Source organism: Pectinophora gossypiella, chromosome 17, assembly GCF_024362695.1.
Source record: "Pectinophora gossypiella chromosome 17, ilPecGoss1.1, whole genome shotgun sequence".
Classification (NCBI taxonomy): Eukaryota; Metazoa; Arthropoda; class Insecta; order Lepidoptera; family Gelechiidae; genus Pectinophora; species Pectinophora gossypiella.
Genome location: NC_065420.1, coordinates 10,416,345 through 10,436,834, shown reverse-complemented (window position 1 = coordinate 10,436,834; position 20,490 = coordinate 10,416,345). Strand labels below are relative to the sequence as shown.

At 39.4% G+C, this 20,490-nt stretch overlaps 2 protein-coding genes across 3 annotated transcripts; one reads left to right on the top strand and one right to left on the bottom strand.

Moving 5' to 3' along the window:
* Nucleotides 1-73: 73 nt before the first annotated feature.
* On the bottom strand, nt 74-17,755 carry LOC126374565 (uncharacterized). Of its 2 annotated transcripts, XM_050021234.1 has the most exons (8): nt 17,620-17,755; nt 17,483-17,533; nt 12,399-12,566; nt 10,484-10,683; nt 8,663-8,842; nt 7,659-7,758; nt 6,088-7,245; nt 74-5,338 (listed from the first exon to the last, which is right to left on the bottom strand). In XM_050021234.1, the coding sequence occupies exons 3-8, from the start codon at nt 12,544-12,546 to the stop codon at nt 4,989-4,991; spliced, it is 2,136 nt and encodes a 711-aa protein (XP_049877191.1). In that variant the 5' UTR covers nt 12,547-12,566; nt 17,483-17,533; nt 17,620-17,755; the 3' UTR covers nt 74-4,988. The 2 variants fall into 2 exon arrangements, with proteins under 2 accessions (XP_049877191.1, XP_049877190.1); XM_050021233.1 differs by lacking the exon at nt 17,483-17,533.
* LOC126374567 (uncharacterized) lies at nt 17,196-19,843 on the top strand. Its single transcript, XM_050021237.1, has 3 exons — nt 17,196-17,281; nt 19,489-19,598; nt 19,690-19,843. The coding sequence occupies exons 1-3, from the start codon at nt 17,243-17,245 to the stop codon at nt 19,841-19,843; spliced, it is 303 nt and encodes a 100-aa protein (XP_049877194.1). The 5' UTR covers nt 17,196-17,242.
* The last annotated feature ends 647 nt before the right edge of the window (nt 19,844-20,490 follow it).

Genomic DNA, 20,490 nt, shown 5'->3' with positions numbered 1-20,490 from the left:
CTATAGATAAGAGTGTAACTTGTACATTTTACTAAATATTGTAAAACTATGTAAGGTAACAAAAACAACCGTGTCATAAAACAATATTATTTATTTTTTCAATTTAATAGGTACACTTTTAACTGTTAATACTTTGATAATTTAGAAGTCTTTAACTAAACGCAAATCAACACGAAGCGCGAGTGGTGGTACACTATTCAAATAATGTAAATGTAATATAATGACCCTTAATATAGATGAAATATTCCACAAACTAAAATAGACAAAATACGTCCTTTCATTTGATTAGTTATTGAATTATTAGTATGAATTTTCAAAGTTATATAAAAATTGTACATTAAATGTAACAATCTTTTATGGAAATATCTTTAAAAACAATGACAATAGAATCTGTTTTCAGTGACATCATTTGTACCACCATAATGTAATTTATTGTGAAAAATTACGTTCATGCGAAGCTTAAAATTGTTGTAATATTTGAGATTTAGGACCGTAACAGTCTTTATTTATTGCACGAATAGAGTATTCTAATCATTACACATACAAGCTACAGATAATAAAACAAGTAACAGTTGCTAGTGGCGCCACAATCACATACAGAATGCTTCAAGCGGACAGAACTGGTAACTTTGGACAGTTCACTCCGCGTAACCATAGCGACATTAGCATAGACAATATCATGTTCCATATTATGTAGCTTGTAGTTTTTTAATATAAAATATTATTCAATTTTAAGTATTGCATGAACGCAACATGAATTCTACTTTAATATAGAAAAATACACGTCCTCAGTGCTTTAAACGTCTAATCTATATCTATTTATTACTCTGTGCATATTTACGCTCACTATGATAAAATTACAATATTTCAACAAATGCACCCTTTTTGATGTTACAATTTCCCATGATAATGTTATTATTATATGTTTTATACAGCTATGATTTTAAATCGTTTCAATTATTTTCAACATAAATACTCCCGAAACTGTCCTATTATAAATAAATTATTTAATATCTACTATTTACAAACTCTAACAATTATATACACAGATCAATAATTTATATAACTAAAAACGAACCAAAATAAAAGCGTTATCTAACTCTCAACTAACATTAAAGCATTTTAGAAGGCGTATAAACGAACACTATAATATATTTTTTTTATAATTCCGAGACAATATTATTTTTATTAGACTTTTGATAATGTTCTGAACGTGGCGTAGGTAAACAAAATTTATTTTTGTAAGTCACGAAATTATGACCCCTCCTTACCACACGATGATCATTTTAAATATTGAATTTGTAGTAAATATCATTGATTTTTTTTTATATTAGTGCAAAAGTTTTTTACCATTTGTTCTTCAACCATCGTTGGGCCAAAGTGTCAAATTTATAACCAGTTCTCTCCTTATCTATAAAGAGAACCATACCCAGCACAATGTGGGTCTTATGCAAAAAATACACTCGAATATCAATCAACTGATTTAAACTTGAACCGTATTTCTGAATATATGTTTTAAATAACGTATATCGCGTGTGGCATAGGACGGGTATCTAGGGTGGTATTAATAAACGAATCTCAGCTGAGACTGCCCCCAAGATCATGCTCAAGTCACTGTTTTTATATGAGAACTGTCACACTGACATGATCTTGAGGGCAGTCTCGAAGCTGAGATTAATTTATTAATACCACCCCTAGTTCCTTTAGTACACCAATATATACCAATCTATACCCTGTAGCAAAGCGATAGGTTAGAAATAAAACACTACTGCGATCCCGAATACTTAAATAAGGAATGAGGATAAAAACTAGAGCTCAAATGTAGGCAGCAGCACTGTTGAGTGTTACAAGTATTGACAGTTCTCCATACTGATAAATTGCTATAAAATGTGAAAAAACACGGAGTGTATCCCGTCTGAAAGATCAGTTACAAAAAAGAAAAGCCATCAGTTGAAAAAAAAGAGTTTTAGATGAAAATAAGTTTTTCTAAGTTTTCACCTTTCCCATCTTTAGTCTCTCTCATCCGCCGAAAAGGAAAGGGACGGGTAATCGACCGGCATAAAATTTATGGATTACACGTCAATTTTAAGCAGAAATCTAAAACAACCGTCTAAAAATTTTACATGGGCCAATAATCCGACAGAATTAAGTAGACAGCACGTCAAACGGATTGCATACCAGTGAGATACCTTTTTGATTCGCCCGGGTTATTCATTCATTTACTCATTCTTCCTAAAATTAAGAGCTGTCAATCATCCGTCCCTTTCCTTTTCGGCGGATAAGAAAATGACAGGTATAACTTAAAGTAAAATTAGGAGGTGTCTGCAGGAATCGGGGCCAATATAACACTATGATTTTGCAATTAAACATCGCGCGAAGTGTTATAGTACAAAAACATAACCAAAACAATATGTTTGTTTACTCAAATAGTATGGGGAACTGTCAAAATTTAAGAACACTCAACAGTAGCGACACCTGACGGGAGAAATAGGCAGTTTTTATCCTCATTGGGTTAAAATGAATCATGAGAAAACTTTAACAAACAAACAACATGAAAGAACTATTGAGTGACAAGTTAATAGAGATTGTGCTCGAAATATTATGATTTACACGATATGTACTCATAAATTCTCCCTGCTAAATAAATGACGAGGCTCTGGCGACCGAGCAATGGCAGTATAACCATACCGCCGGTGGGGCAACCGACCGTAGAGGCAACAGCGGCTTTGGAGTTTAAATAACTTCAAAAATGTCTGTGGCAGAAGGCAACGGGAAACCACTGCTTCTATTTACCCAAGAGAGTCAGCATGAAGGGTCCTCGCAACCCTGATGCTGACCACGATCCTCAGACATGAGGGACCGACCCAAGAGAGAGACTCATAAACTAGAACATTTCTGCATCAAGGCCTTTTTTAAAAACATCCTATCTCTGTAGATAAATTATATTTTCAGGGTTCTGTACCCAAAGGTTAAAAGGTACCCTATTACTAAAACTCCGCTGTCTGTCCATCCGTCCGTCTGTCACCCGGCTGTATCTTAAGAACCGTGATAGCTAGACAGTTGAAATTTTCAAAAATTATGTATTTCTGTCACCGCTACAACAACAAATACTACAAAAAGTATAAAATAAATATTATAAGGGAGATCCTATACAACAAACGCGATTCCTTTGTCATTTTTTGTCCGATATCAATGGCAACAGGTAGGCACTTGGAATATTCACAAAAACCATAGTTGTACCCATACAAAAAACTTTTTTTTTCCTATTTATAGCTGGTCCTCCTCCTGTCCATGTGAAATTCTTTCGATCTTCTTTTTCATTCGATGGTGTAATGGTTAACACACTCGTCCCGTCTTGACAAGAGCTGCGGGTTCAAGTCCCGTGCGAGTCAAGAATTATTATTCCCAAAGCACACTCTCTATTAACTTGTCAATGTACTACAACAATTTAAATGCTTTTTAAAAGACGCAGTAACAGATATGGAATAATATTACAGTATAGCAACATTATAAAGAAGAAAAAGGTTATTCGCCAACAAATTTGTGCAATCGTTTAACAAAACCCTTATTTAATACCCAGCAACTGAACTAAACAATATACCATTACTTTTTATTCACCCTTAACTTTCGAAGGTCATTGTGCAAATTATACTAGACATAACCCTCCTTTGTGACTCGCCGCAGTCGGGTAAAAATTGCTAACAAAAGCGTAATAATGTGATATATTTCATTATATGTTCATTTTATATGAAACATGCAAAAAATTGTGTTAGTGGTGAATAGAAAATAACCATGTAAAAATAAATGATTAGAATTACTTGGCAACCCGATTTATAGCCCTTTTCGAAGTAGGCTAGACCTTTATGGTAGAATTATAGCACCTTTCTATTGATTTATATCTAGATCGAAACTTAACATTTCCAAAAAAATATTTCTCAAACTTTCTCATAATGTCAAGTTTTTGACTTCAAACGTTCAGGATGTAGATTTTTTTTTCACCTTTGATGGGTTTGCACTTTGTCCCAGACTTGCCCGAAGGCATTGGAGGCCTAAGATGGAGCGAGATCGCCCAGAAGGTGCCTGTTCACTCTGACCTTGAAAGCACCCGGATTAACAATAATTATGTTGTTTTATATTAGACCGATTCCAACTACCGTCACAGATTACTAATGTTACAGATAAATCATTCGGTACAAAACTATCTATACCTGATACGACAGTAACCTACTCCGTCTCGCCGATTTCACCGCTGCGTGCTAAAATGTGCCTAAACGCTCAAGCGTAGTTGTTATTGCTTCGCCCGCGCGGCCTCACAGGGCCCCATTGTAACCCCCCAGTTATTTAGGGTTGCATCGACTGTGGAAAAGGTGAAAGAAAGCCGGTTGCGATGGCTCAGCCATATCCTGAGACGCGAAGACGACCACTCCGTCAAGGCCTTAAACATACCTGATCGACCGCATGGAAGAGGCCGACCGCCTTCTACCTGGTGGTCAAATATGCAGAAAGAGATTCGATTGGAAAATCTGAGTTCAGAAACAAGCCAGAACTCTGGCGGAGTCGTGTAAGGAGACCCGACAGCGAAATTGGGAAGAGGGGTAAACAAAGAAGATTTTTATCAGTTGTTATAAAATAATGGAGATGATGCACACTAGCGCCCCCTATCAATATCATCCCAGTAACACAAGATCCTTGTCGACCCCTTGTAGAGTAGCATGATTAGAATGACAGCAGCACAGCGATATAGTACACTTCTTAGCGCGAAGAAGACGTATGATGACATCTTTTCTCTTTCGGACTAACAGTCTACAGCTTCGCACAAAAGAAACGTAAGATATGTCACTCTAATCATACGTTATAAGGAGTAGAACAATAGTCCCTATATATGTCTTTATCAATATTGTATTTTTTTGGTAAATAAATAGTTTTTCTTTTAACAACATCTACTGTTATTATCATCTCGACTAGATATAAATCAATAGGCAAAGAGCTTATATGTACGTGGGACAGTGTTCGAGGCTGGTGCCACAGGCGTCGCACACTCTCGCTTCCCGCTTGTTAACCAACGTACATGCGGGACATTCCCGACCCCCGGACGTCAACGGTTGAATTTCCGGACCTTTGCGGGACTTCCCACACATTTCGCAAGCTTGTAAACTGTTCTTGTTCAAATATGTGCAAGTCGCGCATTCCCACCTATCTCGCTTGTCCTGTGTGACGTCATGGGTGGACGTTCGACTGACGGGACGGTCGCCGTTGACTTTGGGTGGTGACCGCTTCGCGTCTGTCTCGTCGAGGGAAACAATGAGTTGCGCTTTCAAGTCGTAAGGGGCTGTTGAACCTGAAATGACGTTTATAACATAAAATAATGTTATTTTAGTAGTAATGGCCTCCGTGGTCCAGTGGATCCTGGATTCGAATCCCGGTGGGAACATATCACAATCGCCTTGTGATCCCTAGTTCGGTTAGGACATTACAGGCTGATCAACCGAATGTCCGAAAGTAAGATGATCCGTACTTCGGAAGGCACTTTAAGCCGTTGATCCCGATTCCTACTTACTGATGTAAGTACGTAGTCGTCACATGAGCCATGTCAGGCTCAATAACTCTGCCATCGGTTGCTGAGGTTGGTCATGCATCTCACAACCCAGTACATGCATAGTATATACCTATTCCTCGCCAGCTATATTTAAATCTCATGTAGGGGGAAAGTATATCGCCATTAACCAAGCATATCCTGGAAACCACGTGATATCAATTACCTATGATAAATATGGCGTTTACGGTTTTAACTGCATATTCCATATACATAAGCTCATGACAATATCCCAATGGCGTAGTCAGATGTACATCCATTGCAAGATGAACTAAGTACGCACACCTCACCGAGCTTTCTGTTACACCAACGTGATAGGTGGTGAGCCGTATCGCCGCTGCACTTAAGATAAATGAATAACTCATTGGTACAAGTCCGGTAGCGGGGTTCTGACCGGCGCTACCCGTTCGAGAACCAAGCCGGAGTACCACAGGACCACGGTAACTTTGTGGCCAGTGTATTGCTGCTTTCAAAATCAAATGGGAACTACTCACTCGTGTTAGCTTTGGAAGTGTGCGCGACGCTGTGGCCGTTCTCCACTGGCTTCTTGGTCCGCTCCACTTCACCGACCAGCTTCGCCGGCTTCTTAACCTTCCTCACGTCTGTCATGCTCGGCGCCGTCCCGTTCTGCTGCTTTATCACCTCCTTCCTATCTTTTATCTCCTTCTTCGTCAGCAATTTCACTTTATCCGGCGCTACTTTCGGAGTAATTAAAGCATCCGCTTTGGGATGCCCTACGGATTCTATTTTCCTCTTGCCTTCACTCGCTTTCTTCACCTGTCTAGCTTTCCTCTCCTGTTCCTGCTTCAATCGCATCAAGTTCTCATTCACTTTAGCCGTCCTATAAGCGTCCTCGTCAAACGTCCTATCGAGATTCAAAGCCCGCAAACCATCTTCTAAGTCTAACGTCGTCGGTTGATACTTCGCTCTCCTTTCCTCTCTGTCTAACCTATCTAACGTCCTCGAATCCCTGTCGAGGGAGGGAGAGAACCGATTTCTATCGCCTTCGTCGTCTTTACTCGATAAGTTTCTAAATACGTAGTCCCAGCTCTCGTAAGTGCCCATGCCGTCTTCCCTCGCTTTACTAAGAGCCGGTTGTGTGTCGGATCGGGGTATGCTCGGTAGAGAAATGTCACTGAATCCTGATTTCGATGTGCTGTCCCTTCTAGAACTTTCCCCTTGTCTCTTCTTGTGTCTTTCTTCTTCTCTGTGCGAATGCTTGCCATTCTCATATACAGAAGGAGAGTCTAGCTCGATGAGTTGTGCTGTTGGTACGGTTGGGTACCTGTACTGTGGCATGGGTGGGTATCCGTTGAGAGGCACATTGTTGGCGTGTTTTATAGGAGCGTAGACTGGTGTGGGGATCATGTAGGGGGCCTGTACAGGGTAGTAATAAGGTACCCCATATGGAGTCATGATTGGTACTGGATTTGGTAGTGTTACTTCGGGCATGTGTTGTGGGACAGGGTACATCATATGTGGGGGGAGCATGTTGGGGACCATGTAAGGGTGGACCATGGGGGTGATAGGGTCTTCTATGGGCGTCTCGTCGCAAATGTGGCTGCAAGGGGTCACCATACTGTTGTGGTACCGACTCTCCGGTCTGTTGTAGTCTTGGACTGTTACGGGGATGTTGGAGTATATCTCGGATCCTGGAATGATTGAAACGGGGATTTAATAGGTGATGAAATAAATAATGAGCTCGTAAATGAGTCACGTCTCCACTCGACAACAATTGATGCTCAACTAACGATGCTCTCTAAACAAACAACAAGCCGCGCGACATGTTGCGTCATAGAATAAGGAATAATATTACGTATAGAACGGCAACTCTCCGCTCCCCACCAGCGGCTGACCTAGATTTACCTCACCCCCCTCACCCCTCGAACATAGTTTAGACTTGCATCGTATGGTGTAAGACGTCACACACAGAGATGCGCGTGTACGATAATGTCAATGTGTAGTGCCTGTGTAAATCGAGGTTGTTTGTATGAAGTGTCCGGGGTGTGGTTGCGCTTCAGCTGGCAACGCCGCGCGTTGTGTATGTGTGTATAGACATGCTCACCATCCACGTAGCTGCCCCCCTCCCGCCGCTGCCGCCACACGTCGGCCCACGTCACGCGCGCGCCGCCGCCCCACGCTGCCTCCCAGATGCTGCACATTATCTGAGGACAAACGTTCAATGAGGATAAAACTAAAAGCTAGAATCTAAGCAGCAGCACTGTTGAGTGTTCCTAAATTTTGACCTCCATACTGTCCAACTAAAATTCGTGATGAATTGCTGTAAAATGTTGAGCAACGTGGAGTGTATCCCGTCTGAAGGGTGAGTTACGAAAAAGAAAAGCCATCAGTTGAAAAAAGGCAGTTTTGAATGAAAATATTTTGGGAATAAATATAACACTATGATTTTGCAATTAAACGCTGCGCAAAGGGTTATAGTGTAAAAATACAACCAAAACAATACGTTTGTTTCCTCAAATAGTTTGGGGAACTGTCAAAATTTAAGAACACTCAACAGCAGCGACACCTGTTGGGAGAAATAGGCAGTTTTATGCTCATTAGCTTGATCATTAGCACAACCCATGTCTATCCTTAAATAGTAAAAGCCCTAGACACTCCATATAAAAATCCAATCTCTCATCTGTATCTCTTCATTCATGTATGTATTTGCACTGCCAGCCGGCGGTATTACAGCGCTATAATCTTCTTATCATGTGGGTCGTGAGTCGTGAGGTGGAATACTAGCCTCATCAACCCTGTTGTCAGGATTATGATTGAGCCGCCAAAGGCCCCTGTCATGGCTCATGTAACGATTACTCACTTACACAATAGTAACTGGGACCAACGGCTTAACGTGCCTTCCGAAGCACGGATCATCTTACTTTCGGACAATCAGGTGATCAGCCTGTAATGTCCTAACCAAACTAGGGATTACAAAGTGATTTTTGTGATAGGTCTCTACCGGGATTTGAACCTGGGACCTCGAACAACTGGACCTCGAACGCTCGAACCACTGGACCACGGAGGCCGTTATCGCTATAATAAGCAACAAGCTAATAGCAGTCTCACCTGACACTCGACGTGTGCAATGATGGCGTCCCTGGAGACGGCTGCGGCGGTGTCGGGGCACACTGGTCCCTGCAGCGCCAGCCGGCCCGCCCCCGCCGCTCGGTACCCCATAGCGTGAAGTAATGTCTCCGCGCCCACCATGTTCGCTTCTATCTCGTGCTTGTAGTACCCGCAGTATAACTGGAAACGAATAGTTCTTTGTTAATTAAAGCAGGTATACTTTTTAGGGAAGAGAGGAAGGGGTAGACCTAAGAAAACATTTATGAAACAAATAAAAGAAAAGGTGCAGGTCGTGTCGTATCAGGAGGTGAAGGTTTTGGCGGGAAGAAGAGAGGAATGGCGATTACTCCACCGACAAGAGCGCAGCTCTTAAATAAAGAGAGAGATATTTTATTTACATTGTCCAAATTGGAGATGTCCTTAGAAAAAGTTTAGTACGATCTACGCTGAACCGGCGCGCGTGTATGAAGCGATTAATGAATGCTGAGGAAGCAAGAGAAGTGTGTCAGAATCGAAACAAATGGAATTCTATAGTCTCTGCTTACCCGGTGGGAGATAGGCGTAAGTTTATGTATGTACTTATGAATATTTTATTTCATAAATCTACTGAATCCATGATTAGCCGATTACGTCATAGTGTCATAGGTTCGATTCCAATCTCGGGCTCTAAACTACAAATTCATGTTTGGATCATAAGTAAATAATTGATAATATGTATTTTCCAGAACATGTGCCCTGTTAATAGCAATAGACTCACCCCCTATTATATTGGATTTACACATAACTGATGAGGAGTGAGTCTACCTATATACTTTTCACTTCTGCCAACGATTAGTCCGATGTACATTTTCCCATTTCAAGAAACAAGCGAAATATCTAGACACGCGGTCGCGTGTCCAGCCAAGTTCAAGAAACAGAACTGGCGGGCCGCACCGTGTGTAATATTACACGAACCATTTGGAGCCACTTTTGATAATTATAAGCCTACCGATTGTGCTTGTTAATAGGATGTCGGTTGGAAATACTAATTTTAATCGGCCTACATTTCCAATAGCAGCTGCCAAGAGCAATTCAATACTCGCTATTTATTGTTGATTCGTAAATATTGCTGCGGTGATAAAGATTGGATCACAAATCAAAAGTAACATGGTCTTTACCTACCACAATGGAAAATTTAATTTAATTTAATTACCCTAGTGTCAGGGTAATTATTGAGCCGCCATAGGCCCCTGACATGACTCATGTAACGACTACGTAAGTAGTAACCGGGACCAACGGCTTAACGTGCCTTCCGTAGCACGGATTATCTTACTTTTGGACAATCAGGTGATCAGCTTGTAATGTCCTAACCAAACTAGGGTTCACAAAGTGATTTTTGTTTGTCCCCACCGGGATTCGAACCCGGGACCTCCGGATCGTGAGCACAACGCTCAACCAGTGGACCACGGAGGCCGTTAAAAAAACACATTAAACATATTATCCTAGGTTATAATTACCTCTTAGTTGTAAGAGAAGCTCGGTATCTCTGCGATTGTTGAAGTTAAGCAACTTTCGCAAAGGCCGGTCATAGGATGGGTGACCACAAAAAAGTTTTCATCTCGAGCTCCTCCGTGCTTCGGAAGGCACCTTAAGCCGTTGGTCCCGGCTGCATTAGCAGTCGTTAATAATCACCAATCCGCACTGGGCCCGCGTGGTGATTTAAGGCCCGATTTCCCTATCCATCCATAGGGAAGGCCCGTGCCCCAGCAGTGGGGACGTTAATGGGCTGGTGATGATGAATTACCTCCAGGTAAATTAATAAAAAATAATGTATGGTCTCACCCGTATGACCCGGTACTCCTTCCTCCAGGGCTGCGCGAGCAGGTTGGCCGCGTACCGGGCGAGCGCGGCCCAGCCGAGCCCCGCGCGGTACGCGCTGAAGTCCGGCAGCTCGTTGATGGTGCGCTGGAACACCTTGCCCGTCTCAGACAACCCGAACTTGCACTCGTGCGGGACCAGCGACAGGTATTCTAGTATATACCCTGGAACAAAATACCACCTGAGAGTGTTTTCGGAGGTGCCTGATCTAGCCTGTAATCTTTGTTTCCTCGGCGCTACTGCTTGGCACTACCAATCGAGTCTCAGTTACACATAACATAACATAACAAATACTTTATTGCACAAACAGGAAAAAACAAAATACAAAACAAAAGAGAAATAGAATTAGTACAATAGGCGGCCTTATTGCTAAGTAGCAATCTCTTCCAGGCAACCTTTAAGTATAGGAGATATTGAATATTAAGTAATATAGCGGGATAGTACAGCATGGGAATACTTGTGCATATAAAAATAAATACACTTTCGACTATATAAACTACATAATAATAATACACATAATTATAATTGTTATAATAAATAAATATCACTACTTAAACTAAGAAAAGGAGTAGATAGATTATGAAGATGAAGAGGAAATAGAGGTAAGGAAATGCGCCTTGACTTGCCGTTTAAAGGACTCCAATGACGAAGCTCTCCTAATGCTTTCAGGCAGAGAATTCCACAAACGGACAACTACACTTTGATTGTATTAAAGTAATTTGGTATTATAATTATTATTATTGCGTATGGCAACAATAATAATTAATGATAATTAATATAATATTATAATGTACGGTCTCGAGTATTAATATGTATACACTTTGAAACCATGTCACGTTAACTTTTTTGACAAATTAAACCGTAAGTCTCGGGTTGATGGGGTTGGTAATCCACCTCACAATCCATACGATAGAAGAAGAAGTCTCATTAAATGTCAAATATGATAGTGCGACAGGGTTCTAAAGTGGGTACATGCTATTGACTGACTGTACACTATTAACACATGTTTATGGAACACGATGTTCGTGCATCACCCAACAGGGTCCACATAATATCAGCGTCGTGGTTCACGCCGCGACTTGTGCTGAGTGAGGCCGTTTTATCTCGGGACGTCCACCACCAACTTATGATCATTTCGACAAACATCCGTCTTGCTTTTTTGTAATTGTTTTAGTGGAAATTTAATAATGATGTTGTTGTCTTTTTTTTGTGTGTGTGGCGCCCTTTTATAATAAACTATTTCTATTCTATTCTATAGTCGTGGAAAGTAGTGCCAAAGGAGATCGCAATTTTTTTTAAAAGAAAAATCTGCCATTGCTCGTCTGGTAGTGCCAAGTAGTGCCTAGGGAACATTACTATTTGACTGGGTCAAAGGTAAATTATAAAACGCTAATCTATAAATAGAAGCCAGTCTAAGATGATCAAAATTCAAACTCATTTTACTTTTCGACTTATTTATGAATTAATTAACAATGAGTACGACGTGTGACTGCTATTATTGATGACGTCACAGGACAGTACTTCCAAAAGAAAACTTTCGTTTTGACGTTTCGTAAAAAGTATCTCATTTGACTAGTAGCCTATTCCGCTTATTACGATGTTGACATCTATCTTTCAGTCTAGTCAAAATCTTACGTGTTCACTTGTTTAGAGTACTCTAGAAGTAAGCATCTTTGGTTATATTATTTAATTAGTCATTATTTGAAATAAACTACATAGGTATAAAAAAACATAAAATATTATGTATGTGATTGAAATCTTCTTTATCATGTTGGTAACGCTTTTGTCAGCAGTCACATTTTCATGTACTTACTACATTTGTATGAATTGTCCGGGGTATGCTCCTTGTACTGATAATTGTCGGCAGTTAGCCAGTTACCTTCGAGCTTTTTCCTCTGCTGTATCTTGTCGGGGCTGTCCTCAGTCTCGAGGTAGCTGTAGTGCGCGTCCTCGATGCGCCGCCACAGTGCGGGCAGCCGCTCGCGCAGCGCCGCGTCGCCCATGCCCGCAGTACTGCACATCACCATCAGTAGCCGCGCTCACCCGACTGTTTTAAAACAGTAGTTAAACAGAAACTTTACAAAAAAGATTATTATAAAGTTAGTGATTATTTAGAAGATATGAATGCATGGGATTAACTGTCTGATAACTGATATTAGGCAGCTAAATTACTCAATTGTATAACAATATTTGTTGGTTATTTTTTAAAGAACATCTAGGGCCCTGTGCCGAGGTTTGTCTTGCAGCTTCTTTTCCCCGGCTATACAGGTTGTGAGAAGCTGCAGTAGTTTTAGGCGGATAAGACGTTCGTTATGTAAAAATTTACAATTCAAATCAAGAAGTCGATTTGTCTATCAATTCAATTCACAATTATTGATTGCATTCCATTCCATGTAGAACAATGGGGTGTTACGCATAGGAACTAAAACATGGACCCTGTAGGGCACAGCAACGTTGAAGGGAAGAGAGGAAGTGTGTATTAAAATTAAAACTTATCATTTATCATTTAAAAATTCAATCTACCCCAATAAGAAACATCTAAAGTGAATGGCGTCACCACTAGCTACAAGTCTTGTTTAAAACAATTGCGAGGACACGTCAGGCGGTAATAAATCTCAAAACATCAAATGTTATTGTGACATTATTAGTAATTGTTAAAACGCATTCGCTTACCGCTGTAGCCATTTTTGAATGACGGAATTTCCAGGCTACCTTCACCAATAGATGGCGTTGTACAGCTTTAACATGATAATAGGCTAGTTTCCAACTAGTCAAATCAGTTACTTTTTACTAAACGTCAAAACACGAAATTACTATGGAATTTGTATGAAAAAGCACTCTGTGACGTCATAGAAAAACGTGACAAAATGTCGGACTTATTATTACGTTTTTCTTGATTAAAATTCATAAATAAGTTTAATAGAAAAAAGAAAATGTTTTTCGTTAGTTTTAGATGTGTCTTTATTTAGTAATCAGAATTTCATAATTTATCTTGAACCTAGTACACGACCCTATTACCTATTTTCGCATTACTCGGGTACATAATTATTCAAAATACAATGTAATAGCAGCACATATGAAAATAATTGTTTCAAAACATACATATTATTTATCCGTAAATTTAGAAGGTAAACGAAGGAAAAACTGGACAACGCCATCTGTATCGTTTTTGAGGAATGTAGCCTGAAAAGTCCCTCATTTTAATGATTTTTCAAGATTCCAAGATTTTTTTTTGAGTTCCTGACCATGCATAGCTGTATCAATATTGCTGAGGAGCTCGGTGGCGCAGCGGTTAACGCGGTCGGTCTGCGATTGTTGAAGTAAAACAACTTTCGCAAAGGCCGGTCATAGGATGGGTGACCACAAAAAAAGTTTTCATCTCGAGCTCCTCTGTGCTTCGGAAGGCACGTTAAGCTGTTGGTCCCGGCTGCATTAGCAGTCGTTAATAACCATCAATCCGCACTTGGCCCGCGTGATGGTTTAAGCCCCGATCTTCCTATCCATCCATAGGGAAGGCCAGTGCCCCAGCAGTGGGGACGTTAATGGGCTGATGATGATGACCATGCATAGAATTCGCTTTTGAGCGATAAGCACTTAAAACGATTTCTATGATAGGTAGTTACTTAGTAGGTAGGTACCTTGAATACAAAATCCACTGCGGTCAATTAGGTATTTTACCGCAATATGGAATTGGCGCAAATTGTAGTGTTAACATTTTGTCGCAAGGCTTTTTTACAAGACTTTCTTACAAATTTTGGCTCCACTCACCGCGGATTACGATCGTGAATATATGAATAATTTACGATATGGGTGCAGGTACTTCTACTACCTATTATTTAAGGTTTGTATTTGTTTGATTTGTCGACTGTCGTTCACTCATTGAGGTTTGTATTTTGAATCCGAAATGAAGTGATCCGAGAGAAAACCAAAGTTACGGAGATAGCTCTGAAAAAAAGCAAACTGGAGTAGCAGTGGGTTGGCCGCAGAACCGACCGCTGGTGCAAGCGTGTTCTAGAGTGAAGACTGCATAGAACAAGGAATAATACTACGAATAGAATGGTAACTCTCCGCTCTCCACCAGCGGCTGAACTAGGTTCCTCGACGGCGAGGCATGAACGTGTATTTTTTACATGTAGTTGGTAAAATAATAATAAATAGCTAAAATCACTACCAACTGAGTTTTTCTTCTGTAACGCACAGTTTGGACATGTAGTGAAAAATAATGAAAGTAAAACGGAAACTTTTATGATACGGGAGTATAGGAAATACGCGTGGTTTTATGTATGGTAACAGCCTCCGTGGTCTAGTGGTTAGAGCGTTAGGCTCACGATCTGGAGGTCCGGGTTCGATTCCCGATGGGGACATTGTCGAAATCACTTTGTGAGACTGTCCTTCGTTTGGTACGGACTTTTCAGGCTTGAATCACCTGATTGTCCGAAAAAGTAAGATGATTCCGTGCTTCGGAGGGCACGTTAAGCCGTTGGTCCCGGCTAATAGCCGTAAAAACACCTCCACCAACCCGCAGTGGAGCAGCGTGGTGGAGTATGCTCCATACCCCCTCCGGTTGATTGAGGGGAGGCCTGTGCCCAGCAGTGGGACGTATATAGGCAGTTTATGTTTATGTTATGTATGGTAAAAAGTATTTTCTAGTTCCTCTCCTAGCCCTCGTAACTCAACTGAATAGTACGATGGAAAAGAATGCGTGTATGAAATAATTGATGAATGTGGAGGAAGCAAGAGAAGTGTGTCAGGATCGAAGCAAAAGGAATTCTATTGTCTCTGCTTACCCCGGTGGGAAATAGGCGTGATATTATGTATGTATGTATGTACGATGGAAAAACTCTTGAATAACTAGTAAACATGTTCCTTGTGTATGAACCATGTGTGAGTAATCGGATTGGTAACCATGACGACGTGAATCAGTTATCAAACACGCCGTGTCCGAAGTGCGGAGCGTAAACATCTGCGCACACGGCTTCTATAAAAACATTCGGGTTTTAATTGATTTCATTCCCCAGTATTAAAATTCTTTAATACTAAAGATAAACATACGTAGCGGTCAAACACATAACCCTCCTTTTTACTTCGGCGCTGTCGGGTAAAAAAATAAACTTTAAAGTAAGAATACGCGCCACAAAAGAAGTCCACGGATTTTAATAGAACTAATTGACAAATTATTGTAGTTCGGTAGTTGCCAAGGTCCAAGATAAATTATGAAATTCAGATTACTAAATAAAGACAGATCTAAAGGTGACAAAAAACGTTTTCTTTTTTCTATTCAACTTACACATTTTGTCACGTTTTTCTATGACGTCACAGTGTGCTTTTTAATACAAATTCCATAGTAATTTCGTGTTTTGATGTTTAGTAAAAAGTAACTATTTATTAACTAGTTGGAAACTACCCTATTCTATGCAGAATCTGCGACGTACAATGTGGCAGGGATATGATCGAAGGGTATGGCATTATGTATAGGTAACGTATTGGGTTAGTCTTCATATCTACCATAGCAAGTTATTATCGGCGGTGGCGGAAGGGAACATAATATTTTTCCATATTTTCGGATCTAAAATTAAAAGTGAAACACTCGTATTTCAATACTAGAATGTAGCCCCATATAATACTAAAACATTCAATTGTATACAGACCCTAAACAGCTGGCATTGTCGATACTTGGCCAGACTTATCAGTAATTGAAGCATAAAGAGGACAATACTCCGTGAATCACACATTGTGTCAAATGTTTACTACATTTGTGTGTAGTTTACATAGTTATATTGGTTTACAGGCCAGTAATGGTTTATATACTGTAGGCATTGTATACTCGCCTTATAGCGAATACCACATAAGCACCAAAAATTACATTAAAATTACAATTAAAAGGCACTTATGGGGTTTTTGTGTTTAGTGATTTATTCCCACACAGGTCTGCCGACTGAGACATAGGCTAATAATTACAATTTATTTAAATGGTGTCAATTAATTCAGTCACAGGAACTTGAAGAACAACATACTTTTTCAATATTTAAACTACAACCAAACATAACTGTTATAACTCACACATATGATACCTACAGGGGTGGATAGAGTCACTTAATCAGAAAACAACTTACAGCCACTTTTGACATGAAGTTACATAATTTTAACCTAAGCAGAGTATGGCTAACCAATATGGTAACAGCCGAATGTGGAATGAGGTTCAGCTTTCAACAGGAAATCAATTAGAAGTGTGATGATAAAGTTATTTATTTTGTTGCCAGAAGTGCATTAACTTACCAAATCATAATCTAAACAGATAACACAAATACCAAGTCCAATGTAAAGAGTTACATGGCTTATCAAACTCATTATTGATAAGATTACGATTTGATAAGACTTCCAATCCTACAATTAAAGTTATGAATCATACTATGTACGTATTAAATTGAGATGTTAAAGTAGTATTACTAATTATTATTGTTTTGAACAGAAAATTACGAAATAGAAACATGAAAATGTTTCAACCAAACAAATTACAAAGTATGTTAAGTAAATATGATATATGACAAATAAAATAACAAATTATATACTTGCATCAATTATATAATCTCTAATTTATTTAATTTTAAAATAAGTCTAATTTATTGTTGAGAAATTGTATAGATTTTGTGTACTTTGATACTATATAATTTACTTTGAAAGAGAGTGTTTACAATCAACCTTGCAGCAAAATGAACAACACACATGCTGCACAATATATCTATACTGCAGTCAATAACTTTTGTAAGTAGTTTATTTCGATGTTAATAGAAGAGAGAGCGCAAATTGGACACAGTGAGTGTTAATAACATAGTCGCAAGAGCGGCTCACGAATTGCAAGCAAAAAATATGCTAATGATCATTCCACCCACGCATCCAAAGCGAACGTCCGGCAGGCACCACAACTAAGTTATATCCTTAATAACAAGGTCTAGCCTTACGTACCAGGAAGAAAATTCCTTTCCTGGATGTCAAAATTATTCCAATGCACTGAAACTAGAGCGGACAAAAATAGTACGACCCAAAATAACAAGGGATTCCTACAAACATTAAAATAAAATCACTCAACAGTATTTACGCACCTTGGTCAATCATGGCTCCAGATGAATGTTGGCAAAATCTAATTTAGTTGCTTTATCAATGAAATGAAAAATAGAGTAACAAAAAATTACGAATTTTGTTTTGACGTTTGTGGACGACGCATTGACGTTCCCTGCCATTTCCTGCGCGCATTGCCCACAGATAATACATCACATTTACTGTTTCAACTCCTAGTAGTTTTAGACTATTGTCTATGATTATCTTATACTTCGCCCCCTTTTCAGCTTGCAGATTGGTGAGTGGTTCTTCAAACACCGGAATTACAATTACCGTAAACGCAAAAATATTATAGAATCTTTTGTATTATTGCAAATTGACTTTGTTGAGAAAATATTGACTTTCGCTAGTCACTACTCGAAGAACTGCCCAGATTCGTATATGGCATGATGTAGCCAAACTTTTTATTTATTCCTTCGCGTTAATATTTATTCGAGACTTATTCGTATAGAGTGTTTTTTGCTCTTATTGCTGCTGTTCTCCTTGATTTGTTAATTACTTGTCAATAATCTATTGTTTTTATGAGTGTTCGTGTGAAACGTTATCTTGTTTTTATTTTAATATTACAAAATTGTTTCATCATGGTTAAATATATTTTATTCTTAGATCCATTGCGACAAGAAGAAATAGATTTATTTTACGATGTGTGTTATGTATTAGTTTATCGTTGAAGTACTTACAAATAAGAACGTAGTACTAATTATAATTAAAGCACATAATAACGGGTTCTTACCGCGTTTAAATGGGGATATGAGACTCCCGATATTTCGACACTGTTGCAAGTGCCATGATCACGGGATGACTGATTGCCATGATGACGGGATGCACGCGACCTCTCATCATCACCCTCGCCATTTGAATGCGGTAGTAACATCCTTAACCAACCGAGCATATGACATATGCGACAATGAGCACATAGACGCTGAAATTAGCCATGTACAGGAGGTGCTTCGAAACAATGGTTATAGGATAGATGTTAGAGCCTTGCGGGCAAAACCAAAGGTCAAGACGACCGTACCCAGGGTTGAACGTCAGCCAGCATTTCTTCCATATCTGAAGGGAGTTACTGATAAGATAGGAAATATTTTAAGTAAATATTTAATAAAAACTATATTTACTCCTTCAAAGAAAATTGCACAGAGTCTACGTTCCCCGAAAGACTGTTTTCCGTTTGAGAGCCCCGGCGTATACAAAATAGACTGTAGTTGTGGTAGTTCGTACATCGGACAAACAAAACGGTCTATTTCTTGCCGGATTAAAGAACATATTAGTGCCATGAAGAAAAACGACGTGCAGAAATCTGCTATAGCTGAGCACGTACTGGAGTCGGGCCCTAACCACTGGATCGAGTTTAACAATCCACAAATATTATCGACAGAACGTCATTACATCCCCAGACTCGTAAAAGAGGCTATTGAAATCAGAAAACATAAAAATTTCAACAGGGAAGACGGGTTCAAGTTGTCGAGTATGTGGAATCCAGTAGTAGGTGTTGTAAAAAGCTTGAAACGGCCTAATGTGGTGAAAAAACGTGAGGACACAGTGAGTGCGGTTTGTCGTAGTGAGTTTCGTGCGAGTTCAGATGGTTCCGAACATTCCGGTATCAAAAACATAAACAAGCGGCAGAGAAAGAGGGTAGACAGATATGTCTGCCCGTAGAAAATTATGGATCTACCTACTCCACTCCAATCTCATCAGTCATCCCGTGATCATGGCACTTGCAACAGTGTCGAAATATCGGGAGTCTCATATCCCCATTTAAACGCGGTAAGAACCCGTTATTATGTGCTTTAATTATGATAATAACCGCGTAAACTTAAAACAATGTAGTACTAATTACTCACTTATTGCAGGTATGTCAGATGCAGAGAGAGTATTATAAAGGATATCCTAATCGGCACCATCCATACAGTTACTTTGATGAAGGCCAGTACAGATGGCAATGTCCCCCTGAAATGTCTAGGTCAGTATCCTAATACTTATAAATATTTGAAATCAAATTTGAGAACAAAATTGTGGTAATAGTTGTATACATTGTTTGTGTTGATTTTCAGTGTGTACTTGAGCTATCCGCCGTACCATGTGAAATATAAGCAACCCGTGGTGCTACCGCCAACCACTGAACGTACGTCTGACTTCCCTCCAATGCCAGGCCGCACGTTAGCAGGCCGCTACAACAAAGGAGCGTGCAAGGCTTTTGTTAGATAAAATATTTGATATCTTTTTTCTAACGCTTGTATTACTTTTGGAAATTAAATGCTTTTTTTAATGACTTTTTTTCGTCCATAATGGAATCACCGAATACTCACTTTATTGGAATCTTGTTGGAATTAAACTTGAATCAAAGGTTGGAAGTAATGATTTACACTAGCTTAGACTGCTCGGTGGACGGACATTAATACTCCGCGGTTGGAATGCTAAATAGAAATATTAACCGGCCAAGTGGAAGTCGGACTCGTGCACGAAGGATTCCGTATTGTAACTGAAATTGCGTTTTTTTGTATGGGAGCCCGCCTAAAATATTTATTTTATTTTAATTTTATTATTTATTACTAAAAATACAACCGAGTATTTTGTGAATATTTTAAAAGCCTCCCTGTTGCCATTATTGATATCGAGCAAAAAGGGCTAAAATCGAATATTTGTATGGGACATCCACTCAAATAATTATTTTATTTTGTTTTTAGTATTTGTTGAAATACATAATTTGTGCATATTTCAAAGATCTAGCTAGTTCCGTCTGTCTGTTACCAGGGTATATCCAGTCTAGTGACGGACAGACAGACAGTGAAGTCTTAGTAATTGGGTTCCTTTTTTACCCTTTGGGCACGGGACCCTAAAAATATAGAATTGAC

Coding starts and splice junctions, on each gene's coding strand:
- LOC126374565 (XM_050021234.1), bottom strand. CDS start 12,546: ATGGTGATGTGCAGTACTGCGGGCATGGGCGACGCGGCGCTGCGCGAG. Junction 10,684..12,398: donor GCAGAGGAAAAAGCTCGAAG/GTAACTGGCTAA, acceptor ATTTTGTTCCAG/GGTATATACTAGAATACCTG. Junction 7,759..8,662: donor TTGCACACGTCGAGTGTCAG/GTGAGACTGCTA, acceptor GTTTGTCCTCAG/ATAATGTGCAGCATCTGGGA.
- LOC126374567 (XM_050021237.1), top strand. CDS start 17,243: ATGCTGCACAATATATCTATACTGCAGTCAATAACTTTT. Junction 17,282..19,488: donor TACTGCAGTCAATAACTTTT/GTAAGTAGTTTA, acceptor CACTTATTGCAG/GTATGTCAGATGCAGAGAGA. Junction 19,599..19,689: donor TGTCCCCCTGAAATGTCTAG/GTCAGTATCCTA, acceptor GTTGATTTTCAG/TGTGTACTTGAGCTATCCGC.